Source organism: Periplaneta americana, chromosome 13 (genome assembly GCF_040183065.1).
Source record: "Periplaneta americana isolate PAMFEO1 chromosome 13, P.americana_PAMFEO1_priV1, whole genome shotgun sequence".
In the NCBI taxonomy this organism is placed as follows: domain Eukaryota; kingdom Metazoa; phylum Arthropoda; class Insecta; order Blattodea; family Blattidae; genus Periplaneta; species Periplaneta americana.
The window spans coordinates 102,115,455-102,139,607 of NC_091129.1; the positions used below are offsets into that span (position 1 = coordinate 102,115,455).

The 24,153-nt window shown below is 34.6% G+C and overlaps 1 protein-coding gene across 1 annotated transcript in view; it reads right to left on the bottom strand.

Moving 5' to 3' along the window:
* LOC138712175 (protein 5NUC-like) overlaps window positions 1-24,153 on the bottom strand; it is a 74,002-nt gene that overhangs the window by 15,086 nt on the left and 34,763 nt on the right. Inside the window, exon 3 of the mRNA XM_069843671.1 lies at window positions 65-268. Within this exon, the coding sequence (XP_069699772.1) occupies window positions 65-268 (204 nt within the window). The remainder of the gene's footprint in view (window positions 1-64; window positions 269-24,153) is intronic.

The following is a 24,153-nucleotide window of genomic DNA, read 5'->3' on the forward strand; positions in this document are numbered from 1 at the left end:
CGAAATTCTGTGGCAGATTTAAATGTCTACTTATCAGATAACTTTTATGAATGAAATGCATTACCTTAGTGTCGGGGGTTATGTATCCAATGATAGCCACTTTAACTCCATCAGGAGAAGTGAAAACTACAGAGTTCTTAAGATTTGGTACTTTCAGTTGAGGCACTTTCCTGAGATCCAGGTTCGCTGCTAGGACTGGAAACGATACATTATTGATGAAAGGTATAAGCCCTTCAACTCCATCATCGAATTCATGATTTCCAAGAGACTGAAACAAACAAATACCAATAACTTACATATTAATTTATTTTTGTCATTGTACATATTTAGAAGCTATTGAGAAAATGAAATTCAAATCTTTCTTTTTGGTACTTACAAGTATTATGTATACTAAGATAATGAATATAATAATATAATAATTATATTGTGTGACACGGAAGTCAGTTGACAAATGGGAAACATTACTAATTATTGTAAAACTCAAATAATTATTATAGAAAATAACATAATGACGTGTTCCCTCCAAGATGCTCGTAATCTGAGTCTCCTTTTTCATTTGTACTGTTAGGTTGGCAGTACATATTCCTCTTTTGTACCACTAGAATTCTCCCAAATCTGCTACTGATAGACAGCATTCAGTAGACGTGATTGTAAAGATGATGGCCAGCCCCTAAAAGGTCAGTGCACTATGTGCCCCGAAAAAGTGGTATCAGTAGAGAATCTGTTCGCAGAATATTGAATTCTGCATGTTTTCACCCATATAAATTATAGCATTAAACACAATGCAAGAAGAGGATCCACTCAAGAGGCGAACATATTGCAACTGGATCACACAGCGTTTGAGCACTGATCTAGCCTTCCTTTAGCATGTTCTGTTCAATGACGAATGCTTATTCTTTCTGGATGGCATGCTCATACACAAAATGCACAATACAGTCCAAAGAAAAACCCAAGATGAATACCTGAAGCTAACAATCCTGGTGCTCCAAAAGTTATGGTGTGGTTGTGGAATACTAGGTGATCTGATTGTGGGATCATATTTCTTTGATGGAATTATAAACTAACACACATATGGGGAATTGCTGGACAGTACTGCAATGGAGTTCCTGTATGATTTTCCACTGAACAAACTGACAAGAATGTGGTTTCAACAAGATGGGGCCACGGCACATTACGCTCTAACAATTCGCCAGAAACTAATTGAGATGTTCGGTGTGCACTGGGTTGGACGAGTTGGACCTCAATCATGGCCTCCACGGTCACCAGACCTCACACCCCTTGATTTCTTTCTATGGGGATTTGTGAAAAAGCACGTTTTCAAGACAGAGCCAACATCTATAAATGACTTGAAACAAAGGATCACCCATGTTATCCACCACATTCCTCCTGCAACATTTTTAAGCATGACAGAAGAATGTCAGGATCGAGTGAGGCACTGTCTGCAAGTAAATGGATCACATTTTCAAAATTTGGGGCAGTGAATATTGTATACCCTAAAATTGCATTTTCAATTAGGGTAACTGACTTCTGTGTCACACAGTACTATAATAAACATAATTTGGTTACAAATGTCGGCACAATAATAATAATAATAATAATAATAATAATAATAATAATAATGATAAATTATTGTATTACATACAGGTATATTGTATTTATAATAATAATAATAATAATAATAATAATAATTATTATTATTATTATTATTATTATTATTATTATTATTATTATTATTATTATTATTATTATTATTATTATTATTCTGCAATATTTACCAACATAAAAAGTTATATTTTTTCCTCTCTTGAGCAAGGTGCATATCATTTGTATAAGATTAACATAAACGCACCTTTAATTATGGAACTGTATAACATTTTTATAAATGTTTCTTATGTGGCATAATGTAAAAATATTATTATTTTAGTACATAACATAATACCATAAGAAATACAGTGTCCCTCTGAAAAAAAATTAAGGATAATGTTCTAACTTCAAAATAATAATTTTAATACACTTATGTATTTTTTTAATGAGGTACTATATGATCGATTGCAGCGATATTTTACTACTTAATTAACTTATTATTCCCAGAACATGAATTTTACCAGCTACGTATTGGGAATAAATTTGAATAAGGAACAAAAAAAAAGTTTCCTTCCCAGGCAGGATTCGAACCACGAAAGTCTTAGTTACCAGTCTGTCGTGCTCTGGAGTGAACAAGGCTCTGAAATCAGCTACAAGGGTCGGTCCGGTTTTTTGCCTCTACTGTACACTGTCCGATAGATTTAAGTCCTTCAGATGTTTGCTGAAAATCTTTACTGGTAGGCCTAATACTTTAAACAAGATAACAATATGGTTTACTGTTGTTAGTCTCTTGATACCGGTATTGATCTGTATCTTTATATATGTAACTCTTACCATTCCAGGAGTAATGCATCACAACACAGAGGATGAGTATTAACTAAGGATCAAAGCTGTATGGGCTTATGAATATGATAGAAGAAAGAAATTAAACCAGGGACCGAACCTTCTGTCTGTACAAAGTGTCCTGTTGCTCAACATGAGAAACCAGCATGCATCTTCCAACTGTGAGTGATGACAATTTTATTCTTCATTCATTGCTGCAATTTTTTTTTTTTTTTTAATTTATTGAGTATGCCCCAACGAGTTTAACTCATATGTAGGGGCCATACAAGAATACATACATATGTTATACAATATAATTGAAAAGTCATGAAACTACAGTCTGTGAAAAACAAACAATAACACAGGAATTTATGAAAGAAAGCAAGCAAAATAAGAACAAATAGTAAGATAATATAAAGTTTTGGGCAGAAAGAAGAAAAATACTTGGACACTTGTACATTTTCAGCTTTTCTATAGTAATTTCAACTTTAGAAAGTATAGGTTCGGATACAAATTGTTCAGCAGTTTATATCTGAATTTCGTCCTGATCATTTCTATTTGCCCTAGGTATGTACATTTAGTAGTTGCCAATAGTAATATGCGTTACAAGAGCGGTATGTTGAAGTTTTCATGTTCGAGGAAAAGTTTGAAAAAGCGAAACGTAGTTGAGCTTTTTTAATTTCCGAGAATTGAAAGAAAACATATCGCTCGTGTATCGTACATTATTTTGTGCGAAGATCGTTTATTACATATCTGAAAGAGGAATTTATAATTAGTTGCAATGAAATCTCCATATTGGTTTCTGTTCAATGACGGCAAATTTGCGAAACAAAAATATCTATCTTCAACATTGTTGCTTTAAAATATTTTCTGTGTTTGCTCTACTCCAGCAGGTCGTGATATACGTCTGTCTTCCCCCCCCCCCAGTCTATAAATGCGAACTTAAAACAAACGGTAAGGTTATGTAATGATTTATTTTTCATTTTAATATTTTAACACAGCCTTGTTCCCAAGCCTCTTCAACTTCAAGATCCACATCTCCTTCGTTCAAAGTAGCCGCCATGATGAGTCTGGAATCTTGTTGATTTTTTCACGGCTTCCTTAATGTTACCTGCATCACGAATGCAGTAACTTATACTTGTTTTTTTTTTTTTTAAAGATGGGACATGACAGGAGCGTTGCGATCGGAAAAACAACTGAATGTCACATAGCGTGGTATGCCTGTTGCTATGGTAACAACGGTTGAGTTGCCAAACTTACAGGTCGCACATGGCGAGTACTTAATAGCTCTATTGGCAATATTTATTGTGGATACAATGTTAGCATTGGTACGTTTCGTCTTTGATTATCTGTCGGATTTTGTATTGTTTTCTTACCTTCGCGTCAACTGTCAATGAATGTTTTAACGTCAGCCATCTTAACGACAATTGCTACATTCCATCAGCTGGCAGCGTGGTAGTCCATATTGGCAACCTGGCACTGTAGTTCCAAGCTCGGCTGCTTAACTGTCATGTCCCATCTTTAAAAAAAAACAAGCATAGTGGAGTTATAGAGTTTACTTAATTTTTGCAAATATTCAAAAACAATAATTAACAGTGCAATTTAGGTGAAATTGCAGTGGTAAGTTTCCAATTTATAATTATTACTATACTAGCCGTACCCGTGCGCTCCGCTGCATCCGTTAGAAATAAATATAAAGTAATTACATAATTAAAATAGGACGTTTGATCCAGGGAACATTCGTGTTTGATAGAAGGATAAATCGTTTAATATGTTACTTAATTTAAATTGTATTTAAATAACTAAAATGCGATCATTTTGGCCCAGAAGGCACTCATTTGGTGCAATGACAATTCCTTTAACATGTTTCTTAATTGTTATTACATGCAACCATAGTTTAATAAACATTGACATCATTTAGATTTAATGTGTATATTTTATTTTACTTGCTATATGTTTCCATTGAATTATGGTAATAACTTAATTTTAACCCTTGTTGTTTTCTACGTATTCAGTAAATGGCGCTTGGCCCACTATGGTTCTGAACCCTTCAAATAACTTAAATTATATTGTATAGTATTATATTATATTACATTACATTATATTATATTACATTACATTACATTATTATATCAGAAGTTACTGTAATAACATTATAGTATTATGTCCATCTAGAGAAACTACACTTTCCAATGGTGAAATAATAATTAATTATACAAATCGGTTAATTTAGCTTCCGATATTACTTCATACAAACACAGAAACATTCTTTGTAGGTTATCTTTCATAGCTTTCGATTGTTGTTGACCAAGGTCCCTTATAGACGAAGTCATTTGTTTTTTATTTCTTTACACGGCCTTAGATGGCAGTTATTTTAATTTTAAAACTCATTTATCTCATTAAATATCAGTCCTATCAAAATTTTTCAAAGAATAAACTTATCGCAAATGATTTTTAAAGAAACGTTTGTTATGTAACATTTTTCACAACAATCAATAATACGCGAGATATTTCGATTTATTTAATTCAGGTCCCCTTATAACCCCCATTTTAAATAATGTATTTTGAATGACATATAGCCTAAAATCTAAGTTACAACGAACTTAATTTATATTCCAATTTTAATCGAAATCCGTTCAGATATTATCGCGTGAAAATGTAACAAACATACAGACAGACAGACAGACAGACATACAAACAAAAATTTCAAAAAAGCGATTTTCAGTTTCAGGGTGGTTAATTATATATGTTAGGACCAATTACTTTTGGAAAATCGAAAATTATCAGAAACATTTCGGCTACAGATTTATTATTAGTATAGATTGAACGTCTCTAAAAATAATATGTTAAAAGCCTAAAGCAGTAAAATCAATATGTCACTTTAGCGGTCAGAAGAGGGAAATTATGTGTGTTAGGTTGGAAATACTGAATGTGAAATTTTAGACTTTCCGCGGATTGGTTTTGTGCGGAAACCAAGCAAATACGTCGATCTCGCACAAAATAGTTTTTCCATCTGTTCAGGATGGAATGAGCTTGCAATGAGTTACAGAGGCAAAAACTTAAAGTTGTTTTTCTTTTTACAGAGTGAACCGTAAGTAACGTCATTAATTTCAGGTGGTTATTCTTTGAGATATTTCAAACAAAAAAATTGAATACTATTTTCCTCGTTTTTTGCTTCAAATATCTCAAAGAATAACCCCCAGAAATTAATGACATTACTTACTATTCACTCTACATAATACATTTTACTAGCAGGTAGTGAGAATTAAAACTTGGGTTAAAATAAAATGTGTGAAGTAATAACTATAGCTAGAAATACCGGTATATATTATACTTTTCCGAATACTATATGGTGAGTTAAATATTAGTTAGAGATTTTTCTACCTAAATATACATATATGTACATATTTCTCAGTACAATATTATACGACAGTTTATATGATCTGATTTAGAAAGGTAGACTTATATTATAATTGCTCAATAGTACATCGTCGTACGTGCAAAGTGCTTCTAACTTTCAAAACGTTTGAGAAATGCTTCTGTTCAGTTGCGGCTCCTGCATATTTCTTAAGAGGAGGAAAGAAATTAACAGCACTAAATGACACCTTCTTGAATGAAACATGCTACAAATTAGCCTACATGCATATATGTAAGACCAGGTAGTGTTGGGGTTGGCCTTCCCTTCTGTATAGCAATAATCTGTTCTTGTAAACTGAGTTTCCTAAATTGTCCAAAATATAGCCTGTTATGATTTCACTTCCATTCATTGTTGAATAATTGCACAAATTAACAATTACAAGGAAATTCACAACCTCGTAGCATTTTTCGAGCACACTACAGCATCACACGTGTTGGAAGAGACTAGCTCGTAACCGGAACCTTTTTACGGAAATGGGAATGGGAAATAATCTGAGGAAAACGAGAACACTGCACCCACCCACGTGGTCTGTGTTTCCACATGTACATTTTACAAGTTCAGTATCACATGCTTTTGAAGAATATCAGTTCTTGTAATGTCATACTATCATTATTGTTCAAAGCTGCCGGTGGCCGATTAATTTTTTATGTTAAAAATGATGTAGTATGGAGTACCTACTTTCAGTTTCAAATATATTTGCACAGAGTTGGGCAGATAAAACCGGCCCGTGTTATGACATTGATAGGTACTAATGATTTGAAACAAACTTCAAATGGAATGAAAATAAAATGCAGTTACCTTCATAATAAATGTTGGAAGTGCCCTCCATCTGCATCTAAACACTTCTGTGCACGTTTTAACAAGTTCATGAAAACACGTGTCATTTCCTCATGGGTGAGACTGCGGTGCAATTCCGCAAGTTCTCCTACTCACATGAACCTGTTGAGCCAATCTCGTGGTAGACTTTCGAGGACTCCTAGTCATAAATTCATTAATTCGCGCCGTAAGTTGAGGAGTCCGGACGGAAGGAGTTCTGTTCCTTGTTACATTTTTGATGGATCCAGTCGTACGCCATTTTCGCACCAAATCTTGAATGCTGCTTTTCGCTGGTACTTAGCGAAGCGGATATTTGTCTCTGAATAATTGTTGTGTTTCCTTAATAGAGCTGGTCTGTACGTACGCCTCCACAATGAATATTCGCTCTGGTATTGAATAAGTCATGCTTATATAAAGAACAACTCTTTACATGTGTTTAGAACGTCTGACTTCTAAACAGCAACCAGAAGAGGTTATAAGCAACAATGGCGCAACAACAATAACACAAAACACACAGAAGATACAGTATAGCCAACATAATTACATTTTCAAGAAAAAAGAAAGAAAAGAAATCAATACCCTACATAATTTATTTTCCAAATCATATGACATGAGATGGGGCCGGTTTTATCTGCCCAACCCTGTACAAAACTGACAACTTGGCTGTTGCCCTGTCTAGTGAACAATGAATAGAAGTGAATTTCAGGGGCCAACTACTTAAAACTACTTCTTCTTTGTTTTACATAAACCCGACTTTAACTTTCAAATATCCACGAAAATTTCAAACCATGAATAGTAGTCTATATAAAGTGCAATGAATAATATTTTTGATTTATAATTAACAAAAAGTTTACATGGTGTCTTTCATAGCGTTGCGTTAGAACTGTTTTTGTTGTGTCTCCTCCTAGATGTGTTATAGTCCGGTTGAATGCAACATCGTAGGTGGCAGCGGTAGCGAGCTTGCTGCACGACCAGTCGGTTTCTATTTCCCGCCCATGACTGATTCAGAGGAGGATCTCCTCTCTCTCCGTTCATTTATTTGCTTTAAAACTCTGCTTCTTTCTCTGGCCGCTAGTGCGCTGTTGTCTATGTGTGTTAACTGCAGTAGAGGAGGAATGGAGTGCCTTTCCTCTACGCAGACTATCTCGCATCTTTCTCACAGTTTTCTACAGCACATGAGCGCGCGTCGTTTAAAACTCGATCAACCGAGTTTTTCTTATAGCTGTGAACTTTAAAAATTATCGAATCTTCCTCGAATTTCAAGGCACATATTTTATTTGGTATTTACTTTCAAAAGAAGAAAATGTGAGGAGGACGTTCCTCCCTTCCCTCCCCCGAGGAACCGCCACTGCTTCTGTTACTTTGGTAAAGATTTCTGTCACACCCATTAGACCTAAATATGTACCAAAATCTGTGGAATAAAAAGAGCGTGAGGAGGCTTATGTGTTATTTTTTCGTGGTTACTGTTCATAAATAAATTTGAAGATTGAATTTTGGCAAGGGAAATATTTCACATGTGTAGAATTCTTCTTTTTGTCTGAAGTTCAGAAGTGCCACATGTAATAAACAATTTTTTCTGTTACATTTTTATAATCTGCATATGCTTGAGTATATTTTTTCTCTCTTGAAACTTCGTAGTTCCATCCATGAAAAATTAAGTGGGCCATGACGACACATGTAACATGAGCTCGTGATGTTACGCAATAGGCTCAGCTGTTTGTGTGTGCCTCTGAGTATTCTTAAGCAAGACAAAGTCCTCAGTTTTCGAGTAAAGCGAACTTCTAAGGTTCACTTCGGCCATAACTTCATAACATTGAATATTTTGCTTCACAAAATTTCATACTGTAGATGGAAAGAAAGAGAGAAAGAAAAAAGGAAGAAAGAAAGAAAATAAGAAAGAAAGACAGACAGATGGATAGAAGAAAGAAAGACAGCTAGAAATAAATACAGAAAGAAAGCAAGAAAGGAAAGAAGAAAGAAAGCAAGAAAGAAAAAAAGAAAGGAAGGAAGAAAGAAAGAATGCAAGAAAGAAAGGAAGAAAGAAAGAAAGAAAGAAAGAAAGAAAGAAAGAAAGAAAGAAAGAAAGAAAGAAAGAAAGAAAGAAAGAAAGAATTAATGCTGCATAGTGATTTTCGCAAAAAGAAAGTAATATAGGGCAATTTAAAATGAAAATCGGTATTTTGAACAAGTTAGTTTTTGAAGTTTAAAATCTGAAAACGTTTAATTTGCATCAATTTACTCTGTTCGAGTTTGGATCAACCGCCAAAAAGTTATCAATTTAACCACTAGACCGCGGAGTGTGTAGCGGAATTAAAATGGCGACGCCTAAGAAAAAATCATTTTGTGTACTGGGGTAAATGTACCAAGTCAAATCAGTAATCAGAGTGCTACATGAATTTAGAAATTTCTCGTGCAAAAGGTGTACGTGCGATTTTTTAAATATAATGTTGGGAACGTCATACATATGCATGCTAGAAAACGGACTGTTCCCTCAATCAAATGGGGAAGGCTTCAGTTAACATTTTCCAGCAAGATGAAGCACTGCCACACTTTCATAATGATGTTCAGAGGACTCTGAATCAGGTACTTCCACACCGATGGATAGGATGCGCTGGGCCAGATGACCTTGCTTTAATCGCTGGCGCCCCAGGTCCCCGGATCTAATACCTTGTAATTTATTTTTATGGTGCTATGTGAAGGACATTGTATATGTGCCACTTTTGTCTTGCGATCCTCGAAGAGTGCGAAATCGAACTACTGTGGAAACAATAACTATAGATATGTTGGAGCAAGTGTGGGAAGAATTGGACTATCTCTACATGCGTGTCGTATAACGCGAGAGACATACATTAAGGGATTGTGAGGCAGGAGATCAGAACTTGGAGATTTTTGCTTCCTTGTGGTGCAAACTACAAAGTTTTAAACTTTGAATATCCAAAGTTATAGACACCTGAAATACCAATAATTCATTTTGAATTACTCTGTAAAGCAAATTAATACATTATATATGACTTACCTTACTTCACCCGTATAGTTTATGAATGCATGAATGAATGAATGAATGAATGAATGAATGAATGAATGAATGAATGAATGAATGAATGAATGAATGAATATGTTTTTAGGTATAATGAAGAAAACGAAAATGTATCTTCTTCTCTCGGTACATAGTAAATGACTTTCTTCATATAAGTTATGTCCTTTAAGCAGGGCTGGGCAATATTTGAAATACATGTATTTCAAATACGTATTTGAAATAGGCCTCATTTGTATTTTGTATTTTGTAATTTGTAAGGATTTTCGAAAGTATTTTGTATTTGTATTTAAATACATAAAGTGGATGTAGTTTGTATTTCAAATACCCAAAATACTTTTTTCTTCTTCTTGTTCAAGTTTTGGATTTCGATTTGAAGAATGAATTTTTGTCTTATTTGCCTACATTTTCAGTTGTGCTAGCCATACACTTAGTTTTCTTACCACAACTGATTTCCTTAATGCCATGAAGAAATCTCCAACAGCATCAAGGATCCATCACCCAACACTTGCTAAATGTTTAGCATTATGGAATACGTCTAGAAGACTCAAATACTCAGAAATTATATCAGATGTCATGAAATATTCATTAAAGTTTCCTTGCCCAACTCGATGGAATTCTCTTTATGACTCAATCTCTCAAATATTGCAATTCAAATATGATATAAACAGTATATGTGAAAAACTGAGATTGCCAAACTTCAAAGATGTTGAGTTTCAGTACTTTGAAGAGTATTGTGTAGTTCTGAAACCCATTGCCGTAGCCCTTAATTTAATGCAAATGAGAAGACGTGCTATTACGGCCAACTTTTGTCCACATTAATTTCCCTTAAAACCAGATTACATATTCTGTTACCTAGTAATATAAGCCATCTATTCCAAGTAACTTTAATCCTAATAAGTTCACTTTCATCAAGATTTAAAGTGATGTTTGATCTGATCCCAGAAGAAAATTGAGCTATTTTGGCAGCTTGCTCCACCCATCATTGAAGATGAGATGGCTACCTGACATTTCCTCACTAAGTGATAAGAAGAGGACATAGAATATGTGTTGTGAAATCAGCTCAGCAGTTTTCTGCTACATCTTTGGTCAGTTCAGACGATGAAAACAATTTTTATGTTTTAAACTCAAGTAAAACAGACTTTGAAAAGCAAAAAGAAAAGAACTTGTCTGCTGTGTAGTATGAGCTCATACAATCCTTCAATGGCAAAGGGACAACCCTGTGCAATCTAGAGCATTACCCAACAGTGAAACAAGCTTTTATAAATATAATACAAGTTTGTGTTCCTCTACGCCTGTAGAAAGACTGTTCTGTTTTGCAGGATTTATTCATTCACAAGCAAGGGGATCCTTATCTTATGAACATTTGAGGAACTGGTTGTTTTGAAAGGGAGCAGTAATTATTCATATGTAGCATAATTTCATCGCTGACTGGGAAAATGAAGAAGTTCAGTTACAGTGTTTATATAAAACTTCGAGGTAAAAATACTTTTAATATTAATATAACATTTTAGATTTTCAGTAATATTCTAATTTCTTTAGGCCTATATATTTTATCGAGTATTTGAAATACAAATGTATTTGGTTAATTTTTAAAAGTATTTTGTATTTGTATTTCAAATACAATTATTTGAAGTATTTTGTATTTGTATTTGAAATACTTGGATGTCAGTATTTTGCCCAGCTCTGCCTTTAAGTGATAATTCAAGAAAATAGACTGTAAACAGTAAATTATCCTCAACATGATAAAGACAATTAATTATTGCGAAATGCGTAAAACTTATGAGAAGAAAATATCCTAAGCCTACATATGATCTTCGTGATATCCATTTTTAAAACTTGTAGTCAGAATCATATTTCGATATCACTTAGTTGATACAAAGATAACTACAATAATTTAGAATAGAATACATTTGTTGACTGTAGCACTGCAATTTTTTATAGGCATGCTAGTCTGTACAACTGTTACTTTTTGTTCCCTTCATTACGATAAGAAACTCGACTTCTCAGTCGACTACAGCTGCGGATCACGTATAAGTTACGCAACAAACAAGGGGAAATTTCGTCATAAAAATGTCGGTAGGATATACCATCTGACTTCACCTATACAACTTCATTTCCAGGAAAGAAACCAGAGGAATATTTTATCCCCAGAGGAAGTATTGACGACGTTGTAAGGTAGCTATGATAGGTAGGAGAAGATTGAATAAAAATCAAGCGAACACTTATTTTAAGTATATGAATTACCCTTTGCGGACGATGTGATGATTTTGCAAGATACTGAGGACAAACTACAAAAAGCAGCGTATTCTTTGAAAAATATCTCTAAAAATTTTAATTTAAAAATTTCAGAAAACAAAACAAAAGTTTTAGGATTTTGGGGCAAGTACCCTGTAAGATAAAAATAACAAATTGAAAATACGATATTAGAACAAGTGTCACACTTCAATTGTCTAGGTTGTGATATATCCTACAAGAAGGGTGAAGGTATAGGTAAATATGAATCTCCAAAATCGGCTAATGGAGTCATTAGAAGAACATTAAAGGGGAAATATAGACAAGGAACCTTGTTACGTGTTTATGAACTACATTCTGTACCGAAGCTCGTATATGGCAGTGAATCATGGACTGTGGGAAGAGAAGAAGAAAATAAAATACAAGCCACCGAAATAAAACTCCTGCGGAGTGTGTATGACTGTATAAAAATCGATAAAATAAGAAATGAAAATGTAAGAGAATCTCTAATTTTTTTTTCAATAAATTATAAAATAAAAGAAAATATACGAAAATGGAAACAACACGTTAACCGAATGAAAGAAGATTGATTGCCTAAAGAAATACTTTTATATAAACCAAGAGGAAGAAGGAATGTCGGTAGACCTGTTAGAAGACGGACTGATTCCGAAACATACTAAGCCTATTCTTGAAATATTGTTGTTTTGTTGTTGAGGATTATGATGATGATAATGGTGAGGAAGTTAAACATTATGACTAGTGAGATAATGTGTATTGAAGCCATAGTATACCTGAGTTCATGTCTTGTTAGAAAAAAAGGAGATCGGTGTTCCTACTTCGGAGACCGAATCTGCTGTCCTTATTTTGCGATTTCGGGTGCAAGAGAATCGTCACTGTTTTGTGATGGTTCGTAATAGCATAGAACAGTACGGGTAAAAGATCTCAATCCTTGCATGAAAATGGTGGTGATGGTGGTGATGGTGGTGATGCTGCTGATGATGACGATGATGATGACGACGAGGATGATGATGATGATATGTGAATTAATGGTGGCGAAATGAGTCCGAGGTACAATTCCGAAAGTTGTTCAGCAATTCTGCTTCACTTGGTTGAGGGAAAACCCCAGAAAAAAATCCAACCAGGTAACTTGTCCCAACCAGGATTTGAACCCGGGCCTGCTCGTTTCACGGTCAGACGCGCTAACCGTTATTCCACAGCGGTGGATTGTAGAATTCATTCATTCCATTCATTTATTTTATTCTATAGATCTTACATGAGCAATGAAGCTTTAAGATGTGGAACATGTCAACATTTTACAATATTACAATTACAATTTTTACAAATTTTTATAGTTTTACAATTTAGTAATTTTCTACAATTTTTACAATTTTGTACAATTTTTTTACATTTTGGCGAGATTTAGTTATCTTTGGAATCTCTTGTGAAAATGAGTTTATTTACTTGGTTATTTAACGATCCTGTGTTAACTACGAGGTTATTTAGCGTCGATGGAATTGGTGATAGTGAGATGATATTTGGTGAGATGAGGCCGAGGATTCGCCATAGATTACCTGACATTTGCCTTACAATTGGGGAAAACCTCGGGGGGGAAAAAACCCCCAATCTGGTAATCACCCCAAGCGGGAATCGAACTCCCGCCCGAGCGCAACTCCGGATCGATAGGCAAGCGCCTTAACCGATAGAGCTACGCCGGTGGCTTTGTGAAAATGGTGCTGTAAATTTGTGTAATTTATCAAATTGTGATTTCGACATAGCGAAATCAGGTTTTTAAAGGAAATTGCGATCATTATCTGATCGAGTATGCTTCTTTTTTTGTAACAGAAGATGACGTCTTAGATCCATTACCGGAATGAGATGCAGCTCACCTTCTAGAACTGACATCAACCTGTACCTTTGTGCACAGTAGTTACAACCTTGAACTGTAAATGTAATAAAGAATACGGAGTTCCGAATCCAAGAAAGGACAGAAAGCTTGCATGGAGAGAAGGAATTATGATATTCGTATGTTCATAACTTGATGTTTGTATCTCTTCAGCATTATCGTACAGAGAGGTCTACCGACAAGACAGCAGTAACTCAGGATCTCTCTTTATATCTTAATGAGAAGATAGAAGAGTGGAGGGTAATATAAATAATATAAAACATAGAAGAGAGAAGAAAAGGACGTGATGAAAAGAAGAACAGAAGGGACGAATGGAGAGGGAAGGGTGATTTATGACTAATGACTCGCGCTTTAGGAATCAGTTCTATATATAAGTAATTTTGAGCATAAAATGTAACATGAATGTGGGTCCGAATATACTTATCATTAGTTTGAAAGTTAATCGTAAAAATCCATACTGTTGATCAGGCTTTGAAGTTGCTTGCATAGTAATAGAAACATTGAAACGTAATCATTTTGGGAAACGGTGTATAAGAGACAGATGAACGGGAAGACAAATAATGGAAGAATGTAGATTAGTGACGTAGGTACAATATTTTACCATGCTTTACTACTTCAAGATTCTTACCCGCGGATAAGACATTGCGCTATAGCCGCGTCGCTGTTATTTCCGGCGTGACTCCTCCTCTTTGCTTACGCCTTAGGACGCGAAGGCTCTAGAAAGTCTAGGTAAGTAGTATCGTTTGCCATTTTTGTTCTTTCGTTGCCGAGCTACCAGACGAGGAATCTATTTGCCGTACCGTTAAACATTATCATGTCGTAGCTCCTATGATAATAAATCAAACGCAACGTGTGCTTTCTGCGAACGCCAACGAAAGAGCCAAAATGGCGAGGGATTATATTAAGTATTTATCGAGCCTTAGTATGTGCACAATGTCATCAGCAGCGAATATCAAGACGCAAACGTTTAAATGTAGCCGACCTGAAACGTGATTGGCTACCGGAAATAAGAGCGACGGGACTATAGCATGCATCCGTGGCTGCTGGTGGGTATGATTTCTGCCTCTCCCTTCTGCCCCATGGAGCATATTGCGATACACTGCTTACCCGTTACCCATTTCAGCGAGTGCTGACGACCACTGCCGTAGACGATCAGGAAGGTACTATTGTGAAAGAAGCTCCATTCGTCCATGGAATCAATTCGTTGACCTTCCATACTGTTAGACTAGACGGCATTTCGGAAGGCGGTCAGCTGCTATATGCGCCGTATTATTTCTGGTATGTGACGTCACAAGCTTGTACATTAGAACCAATCGGAATCAGTCTATTACAAGCACTTCCCGAGTTCGTTTGTTCATGTGTGAGTGTTTCAATACATTGAATAAGTAAAATTAATGTTTACTGTGTGGGTGTAAGATAAATAAATGAAAGAAGAGACTGTAAAAAGACAAGTATTGCACAGGCAGGTGCGGAAAATAGTGTTTAAGATGTATAATTATTTTAAAAACGTTGTCGAGCAGAACGCTGCCGGCCATCTTGATGCTGCTGCAACGTTGCCAACGCGCAAGAAACGACTGCAGAAGTGGGATTGAGAACAGTGCAAAAAATATTGTTAGTGAAGGAAAGAGGGTTTGTTTGGTATCGTGCTTACAGTAATCAACGGCTGAGGTCATTATTGTCTTTTGATAATTTAAATTCTCTCCTGCGCTATTTGTATTGCAAGTGCGCGTGAAGTACGATGTGGTAATGTTGTACGCTGCCTTGCTCTCTCTATCTGTCTCTCTCGACGCAAACGGTAGCAGACTACCGCCTTCCGAATTGCCGTCGACTCTAGCTACGTATAACTAGCACTCCATCCAGTCTTCAGTGAGCACGATATTGTATATTATGCCTCGTCTTTTGTCGCTTCCGCTATTTCCGAGATGTCACCCGTGATAACACCGTCATATCAGGAGCTGTAAATTCCAGCACTTGGAATTGCATTTATGGTTATCTGTAATCCACATAAATAACTTCCTGTGATAAATTGCAGTGTTGTGGACGTGCGCTTGTTCTATATGTGTCCGATTCATATTTGAAGTCAGTGGTCTAGGAGTACACGCCCTCAACTTGTCGGTTATCATCAACGCATCCGGCGTAATACAATGGGTCCTTTTTCAGATTTGGATATGTTGAGTTTATTTCATCACGAGCCATCTAACGAATACAAAGTTTGATACTGTGTTCTTGTCATAGTTGAAGATTTATTATATAGGCTTAGCATATGCGTTGTCTAGTACGTAGATTAACAAGAGACATCGCAAGTTTGTCGTGGAAAATATTTGAAAAGTCTGCAGTAATATTGCTGGAGACCCAACTGTAGCTCAGTTAGCTGAGATCTTTTCATTTTAGAGGACTGACTTCAATCCCATGAACATGTCATAAGAATTGTAAACGTGGCTATAGTATTAATTTTATCGAAATACTTAAGTTTTTCGTGCAATTTTCATTCATTTTTTGATCCAGTGCCAATTTATCATTCCATTTAATTGGTGTGATATCAAAATATACGTTACTCCAACAGCATTTATGTTATTCATAAGGAGTGAAAAATTGTTCTATACTTCGTACTTACATGGCTGCTATTTGATTGTCAGGTTTTTTTTTTAGTTTATTATGAATTAAAACCGTATCTGTCCCAGGGCGTACGGAGATAAGGTTAGTTGTTCATTGACTATTGACATGACGTTATGTTTGGCGCGTGCCTTAAGTACTATCAGGGAACACTTGCTTTTGTTTGTGCTGCAGTTGCCGTTCTATACATGATTCAAAACTAGACCTCGTAGATTGTTCACAATGCATTATAGTAATGTAAGGACTGATACTGGAATGACCTTTAGTATAATTTAAATTATTTATTAATTTATTTAATTGATTTATCTTTACTGACAGAGTTAAGACCATAAGGCCTTCTATTCCACCTAACCAGTATAAAAATACATAGCAAGTATAAATAATAGCAATTCAGTAAACAATCCAATAATAATAATAATAATAATAATAATAATAATAATAATAATAATAATAATAATAATAATAATAGGGCATTATATTGCATCAATATAAGCCCACACATTTTATGATAATGTAAATAGTAAAAATAGCGTATCTTAGTGTAGGCCTACAGTACATAGTGTAAAGGGCTGTCGGACATTGACTACTTTCAAAAGCTGAATATCAAATGACTCCTTTTCCTCTCTAGAATATGATCTTTCTTCAAATATTACTTTTGTAGAATATGATTTTTATTTTTAATATATCAATTTTCCTTCATTATGTTAATCATTTCTTTGGTCCAAATTATCTTATTTAACACCAAATTGTAATTGTTTAACTCTTAGAATTAGATGTAACTAAACACATCTAAATTTTTCTCTTACAATAATAATTATTAGAACCCGGATGTTTAGACATTTATAATAGTTAAAATAGGCAGGCAAAAAAGCCAATAAAACGTGAAAAAGGCACAATAATGTTTGAAAAAGTCATTATAAATTTTAAAAAGGCATAATATATTTTGGCAATATATTTAAATTATATCAACATAACTCACGTAATGTATCCAATGAAATTGTGTTTTCTTTCTGTTAAAGGCCCCTGGCGAACTTATTTTTTACGACCCTCGTAGTTGAGATCGAGTGGCCAAAATTTGTATAAGCACTTCTTTTTGACATTATTAACATGGTGAAAGAAAGAAATTTAATCTTTTTTATCTGCCTCCATCAGAATGTTTGCTTGTCAACAAAGCTTGCTTTCAGGTCTACACTCGTAACGTAACTGTCTCTGCTGGGTAGGGTCTAGGGCATTTCGTAACCGGAAATTTCATCACTGTTACAGTTTGTCATCTATTTTTCATTAGTTTTTTGGTCATCAAATACAGTTTGTCACCATGTTTTTTGTCACTGAGGAGATTTTGTCACCGAAGATATTTCGTCATCATATACATTTTGTCATCTTTTTATACTGAGGGGATTTCGTCACCAAAATAATAATCGTACTGTATGTCTTTGTAAAATAGATGACGTTGAAGTTCCATTTCAGCTTTCATTGCTTCTATACATTCCGCAGCTCCAATTCTACCCCAATTTGCTCAGTGGCTCGAATGCCCTGTAGGTTCTTTCATAATAGTTTTCTTACCTGAGGAAATAGTCCTCAGTGAATTACAAATGTCACGCTAATCACACCTCCATACAATACTGGTCTTTGTAATTTTGTGCTTTGTACTCGTATACATAAGTCCATTATAGATTAACTTATCTCTCACTCTATTACTTTTTACGAATCGAAATAATTCCACTATACCTTAACTTGAAGATTTTGAAACCAATGAATCCTGTAACTTGAAGATTTCGAATCCAAAGAATCAATGTATCCTTGGAAACGAATGAACAATACGAATACAATAAAGTAGGAGGTTTTATATTACGTATCATTTTATATAGGTATCATTAAGGGAAACGACACGAAGGGGAGAAAAATTGTGGTGGCGAATAGTGATGAGAAAATTAAATTGGAGACAAAAGTGATTTGGTGACAAAATATGGTGGTAACAAAAGTGAATCGGTGACAAAATGTTCCAGTGGCAAAATGTAATATGTGTAGAAATCACCGGGTGACGAAAATTCCGGATCCCGTAGGGGGAGTGGGGAATTAAGGGGTAGTCTGTAGTACCTCAATTGAGGTATTAACGCCCAGGCCTGGCTAGATAACGTTGATACAGCGTCGTTAAATAACCGATAAAAATGAAAACATTCATTGGGTTCGAAGATGAGCAGTGTTCATTGATTTATGTTCCATACGTATTTAAAACCTTACAGTGTGGGGACAAATAAGTAAACGAGTCATATGTTGTTTCAGATACGACTTTTGTAATGACCCACGCTTCCTGTCGACTTAAATTAACAAACCGCCACTCCAGTGTCTCAATCTGTTCTTTTACTCATGCCTCTCCTACTACGGTAACTCCATCGCACAAAATTCTCACTGAAAGAAACATCGATTGAAAATTATAAAATACGTTCAGCATTTTAAGGAGTACATGCTTTAAATTATTTGTTTCATTTGATTTGTTCCTTCATAATTATTGCAACAATAATTCGCTAATATAATTTTTAGGCAGCCATTCGTAAAGTAGATTTTTTAACGCTAGACAAGAGTGTTAAAATGGATTATTATACGGTAGCTTGCGGAAAGTACTTTTAACTATACTTACTTACTGGCTTTTAAGAAACCTGGAGGTTCATTGCCGCCCTCACATAACCCGCCATTGGTCCTTATCTTGAGCAAGATTAATCCAGTCTCTATAATCATATCCCACCTCCCTCAAATCCATTTTAATATTATCTTCCCATCTACTTCTAGGCCTCCCCAAAGGTTTTCTTCCCTCCGGCCTCCCAATTAACACTATATATGAATTTCTGGATTCGCCCATACGTGCTACATGCCCTGCCCATCTCAAACGTCTGGATTTAATGTTCCTAATTATGTCAGGTGAAGAATACAATGCATGCAGATCTGTGTTGCGTAACTTTCTCCATTCTCCTGTAACTTCATCCCTCTTAGCCCCAAATATTTTCCTACGCACCTTATTCTCAACACCCTTAACCTTCATAATAACCTATGCTCTGCTCAGCTGCAATTTTGATATTGTCTCGGATAATTTCCCGTATTCTATTAACATCTACCTCTTCCTTAACTTCGTCGGAACTTGCTAATACGGCAAATCTATTTGAAATTTCGATCTGATAATGTTGCTTAGTTTCCTCGTCCTTTAACTTCGGAATAATGAATCTTCTAATATTAACTTGTTGCTCTACTCGCTTGGCTACTGATAGTCCTTCTCTTAGTTCTCCAATCACCAAATAATGGTCAGAATTACAGTCTGCCTCCCTGAAGGTTCGAATGTCTACTATACTAGTATGTATTCTTTTATCTATCAAGATGTGATCTATCTGGTTATGTGTCAATCACTTTTAACTATAGTGTGAAAATTATTTGTAACACTAACTTTCAATTGTTTGAGCCGATTGTCAGTGATTTACCACCAATTATCACAACCTCACTTTTCATAACAAAATCACCACGCGTGGCATTTATTAAAAATAACACTGAACGAAACGAAAGTAGAGAAAATGCTGCGTCTAAATTTTCTTTACGAGAAATAAATGACGTGTGACGTCAGAATTAATTAGTTCTTGGGCCTTGACCGCGAGAATACAGCTCGAGTCATTTGAGATGAGTTAATTGGCATGGGTTAATTGCGTGTCTAGCCTTGTAAAAAGAATAGTGTTTCAACATTCTTGAATAAACTATACTGTGAATCAGTGGTTCCCTAACATTCTGAAGGAGCGGCCTACTTTTGGGCGAGAGTTATGTTTGTGATCCCCCACTATCGTACCGGTACTTAATCCCATTTGAAAAATCCATATCCCTGTAAAATCGATAGCAGCAATAATTTTACGACGGTACGAACATGTCGTAGCTGCTATGATAATCTATGATTCGTGCTGTAATTTTTTTAGTGATAAGTCAATGTCGGTATATTCAGTATATTCAGTATTGTACAGTCAGAGCACACAACATTGTGCAATTGACAAAGTCAATAGTAAAGAACAAACCAATAAAATCAATTAAAAAACTCTCAACAACGTTGACATTAAAAAAACTTATTAATTTCATAAAATGGTTTGTTGATTAACCAACCAGAGACAAGTCTGTTAAAAGACTTCTTTTCCAGATTAAAAAGATATCTCGGAAATTTATTTGCTATTTTTAACGACATAATAAAATAATTATTCATTGTTTTAGTCAGCCTACACTTAGGTATACCAAAAAGGTCACGGTTTCTGGTGTTGTATAGGTGAACATCATTCCTTTGTGTCAACATATGTGAATTTTCTTTGACGAAATTTAGGGCTTGATAAATATACAATGATGTTACAGTCATAATTGTTTCATTTACAAATAACGGTCTGCAGTGTGCCTTCATTGATGAATTAGTTATAATTCTAATAGCTTTTTTTTGTAACATAAGTACCTTATTAGTATGAGAACTATTACCCCATAAAAGTAGTCCATAAGAAATTATACTATGAAAATAAGAAAAATAGGCAACTCTAATGTAATTCTTCGGAACATACATTTTCAAATTTCGCAGAAGAAATATTACTCTTGACAATTTTTTACAAACAGACGCAACATGGTCTGCCCAAGTAAGTGTGCTGTCCACAGTAATACCAAGAAGTTTAAAATTCTTATTTTCCATGACTGTACTACTAAACAACAAAGATGCAGTTTTACTTTCATTTAAAAGAAATTTATTAGAACTAAACCATTTCTTGGCTGTATTAAAAACGGAATTAATAAGAGTTTTCAATTCATTAATATCACTATGACTTGTCAAGAAAGTGGCGTCATCAGCGAATACCACAGAATAAGCAAAGACATTGCACATCAAATCATTAACCATTATTAAAAATAGGATAGGACCCAACACTGATCCTTGAGGCACACCATATTTTACATTCATAAGATTAGATTTATTGCCATCAATGAAGACGCACTGCTGACGGTTACTAAAATAAGACACAAATAATTTTAATTCATTACCTCTAATACCATAATATTGTAATTTTTCTAATACAACATCATGCGAAACACAGTCAAAAGCCTTACTTAATTCACAAAATGTAGCAGAACTGAATTTATGGTCCTAAAGACCTTCTAAAATATAACTGATAAAACTAATAACAGCTTTGGTTGTATTAGAATTAGATCTGAATCCATATTGAGATTTAGAAAACATGTTATTAGATTCAAAGTATTCACAAATTTGATTCTCTATTACAGTTTCAAATATTTTAGCAAAAACAGGAATAAGCGAAATAGGCCTATAGCTACTGGGTTCCGTGTCGTTACCCTTCTTAAAAATGGGAATCACCTTGGAAATCTTTAAAGCATCAGGAAATACGCCAGTACTGAGACAATCATTAATACATGCAGTCAGTGGACCTACGATATATTGAATGATTTGTTTCATAAACTTATTAGAAATATCATAATAATCTTTACTACTTGTGTTTTTCATGGACGAAACAATTTTTAGAACATCATCTGTAGAAATACATTTCCATTTGAAAACCGAATTGGGCTTATTGAAGTTCGCTAATAATTCACTCGCTGAAGTATCAGAAAGTTCCAGCTGAGCATTTATATTCTCAGGAAGGTTGGACAGATACTCACTAAATTCATCACACGTAACAACCTCCTTATTCTTTTTACGTTGAGTGGCTTTCGATTTAATTAAGGACCATGCTGTTCTACATTTATTATCAGAAGCTTCAGTGAGTCTGACATTAGCATCCAACTTAGCTTTCCTAATGGCATATTTACATTCTTTATTACACTTTTTATAAGTTTGAAATATAATGGGATCTTTAGTACTATCAGCCAATATATGGAGACACATAACTTTTTTTTTCATATTCTGTAGTTCATTATTATACCAATAAACTTTATGTTCATGGTTTCCTGTAAATCTAATCAATTTCAATGGAAAAAAATTATTAAAGAGTTCCATAAACTCCGCAAAAAATATGTCAAACAAGTTATCTTGTGGTTGAGAATGGTTGCCAATAGTATTATACCAAGTGGTAATGGATAATTCATTTAAAAATGCATACAGATTAACATTAGAGATTTTCCTAACAGGTATAGTTGTATTCTGATCCAAGTTTAAATTCCTATTATACTCAATAACTTCGCAAACAACTGCTTTGTGATCGGAGAATCCAGGATCGGTGACCTTGACATTATACAAATGCGGCTGTAGACTAGTAAACATATTATCTAAACATGACTCATCTCTGGTTGGTTCAAAAACAGTTCTATAACCACCATACATTCTAAATAAATTACATAAGTATTTACTTTCCTTTGAGTTATTCATAAAATTTATATTAAAACCACTGAAAATTAAAAACTTGCAGTTAATCTTAGTTAAATAATTTAAAAGATTGTCTAACTTCTCATAAAATATATCAAGTGATCCACTGGGTGATCTATAGATATTAACAATTATTAATTCGATACGTTCAATATAAACACCAGAGGCTTCAAAGTGTAATTCCTCACAATAATCAGATAAACTAATAGCCTTGTATGATAATTCATTTTTGACATATATAATAGTGCCTCCATTTTTTAATTCAGTTCTTGAGAATGAATTTGCAACAGTGAAGCCATCTAAAACAGTAAACTCAATTTCATCCTGAAGCAGCCAGTGTTCACAAAGACAAATTATACTAAAATTTAAGAGATATAAATAAGCATTGAAAATCTCCATCTTATTACGCAAACATTGCACATTCATAAAAAATATTTTAAAACCATTAAATTTGTGTTCAATACTATTGTTATTAGCCAAATCTGGATCACTAACCACTCGTCTATTTAAAGTATTATCATTTATTACAGAATAATTATTTATTCGTTCTGATTCCGATCTGTGTTTTGTTTTGTCTTTGAATATAAAAAACGTCTTACACAAGAGTTTTCAGGCCAAATCATTGAGTCTAGGGCATAATCTATGTTTTCTGCATATATATCGACCTTAAAGGAGGAATATAGTTCCGGATGTCTCGACGTCAGTTTTTCTACTTTAACTTCAGGGAAACTGGGCTTAATCAGTGGCGTATACTGGTTAAAGGGTTTGGGCTACCCTGACCCTATTATTACACAAAATATATCTAACAATTACTTTAATTTTAATTACTATGGTAAAACTAATAATACAAAATTATTACATTATGTTATATTATAAACTTTTTCTTTTGTAATTTCCTTGGGCTACCGCCGGTAGCCCCGGTAGCCCGCAAAATACGCCCCTGGGCTTAATAAATTCAATCACTTCATCAGTTTTGGTCTCAGGAGCTAGACGATACACATGAAGTTGAACGTACTTCGGAACACCATGCAATTTGGAAACTGAAGTATCACTATTAGCTTTTTTACCAATAACGGTAATTCTTTTCGTCTTTTTACGAACAACCTCGGACCACGTTTGTTGTTTCGAACCTACTCCACTTGTCGATTCTTGGGCTGGATTCTTTTCTTCTAGCTTCTTTACGGAATGTTCAGGAGGGAGCACACCAAGATTCACTTTATTATCAGCCTTACTAATTGTTCCACTTACATTTCCGATAGAAGGTTTTAATTGCTTGTCATATGATTCTTGCGACGTCAATAATCTAGGATCGTGTCTTTCCGCAGTGTCGCACTGTTCATAACCATTACTGTTTACAT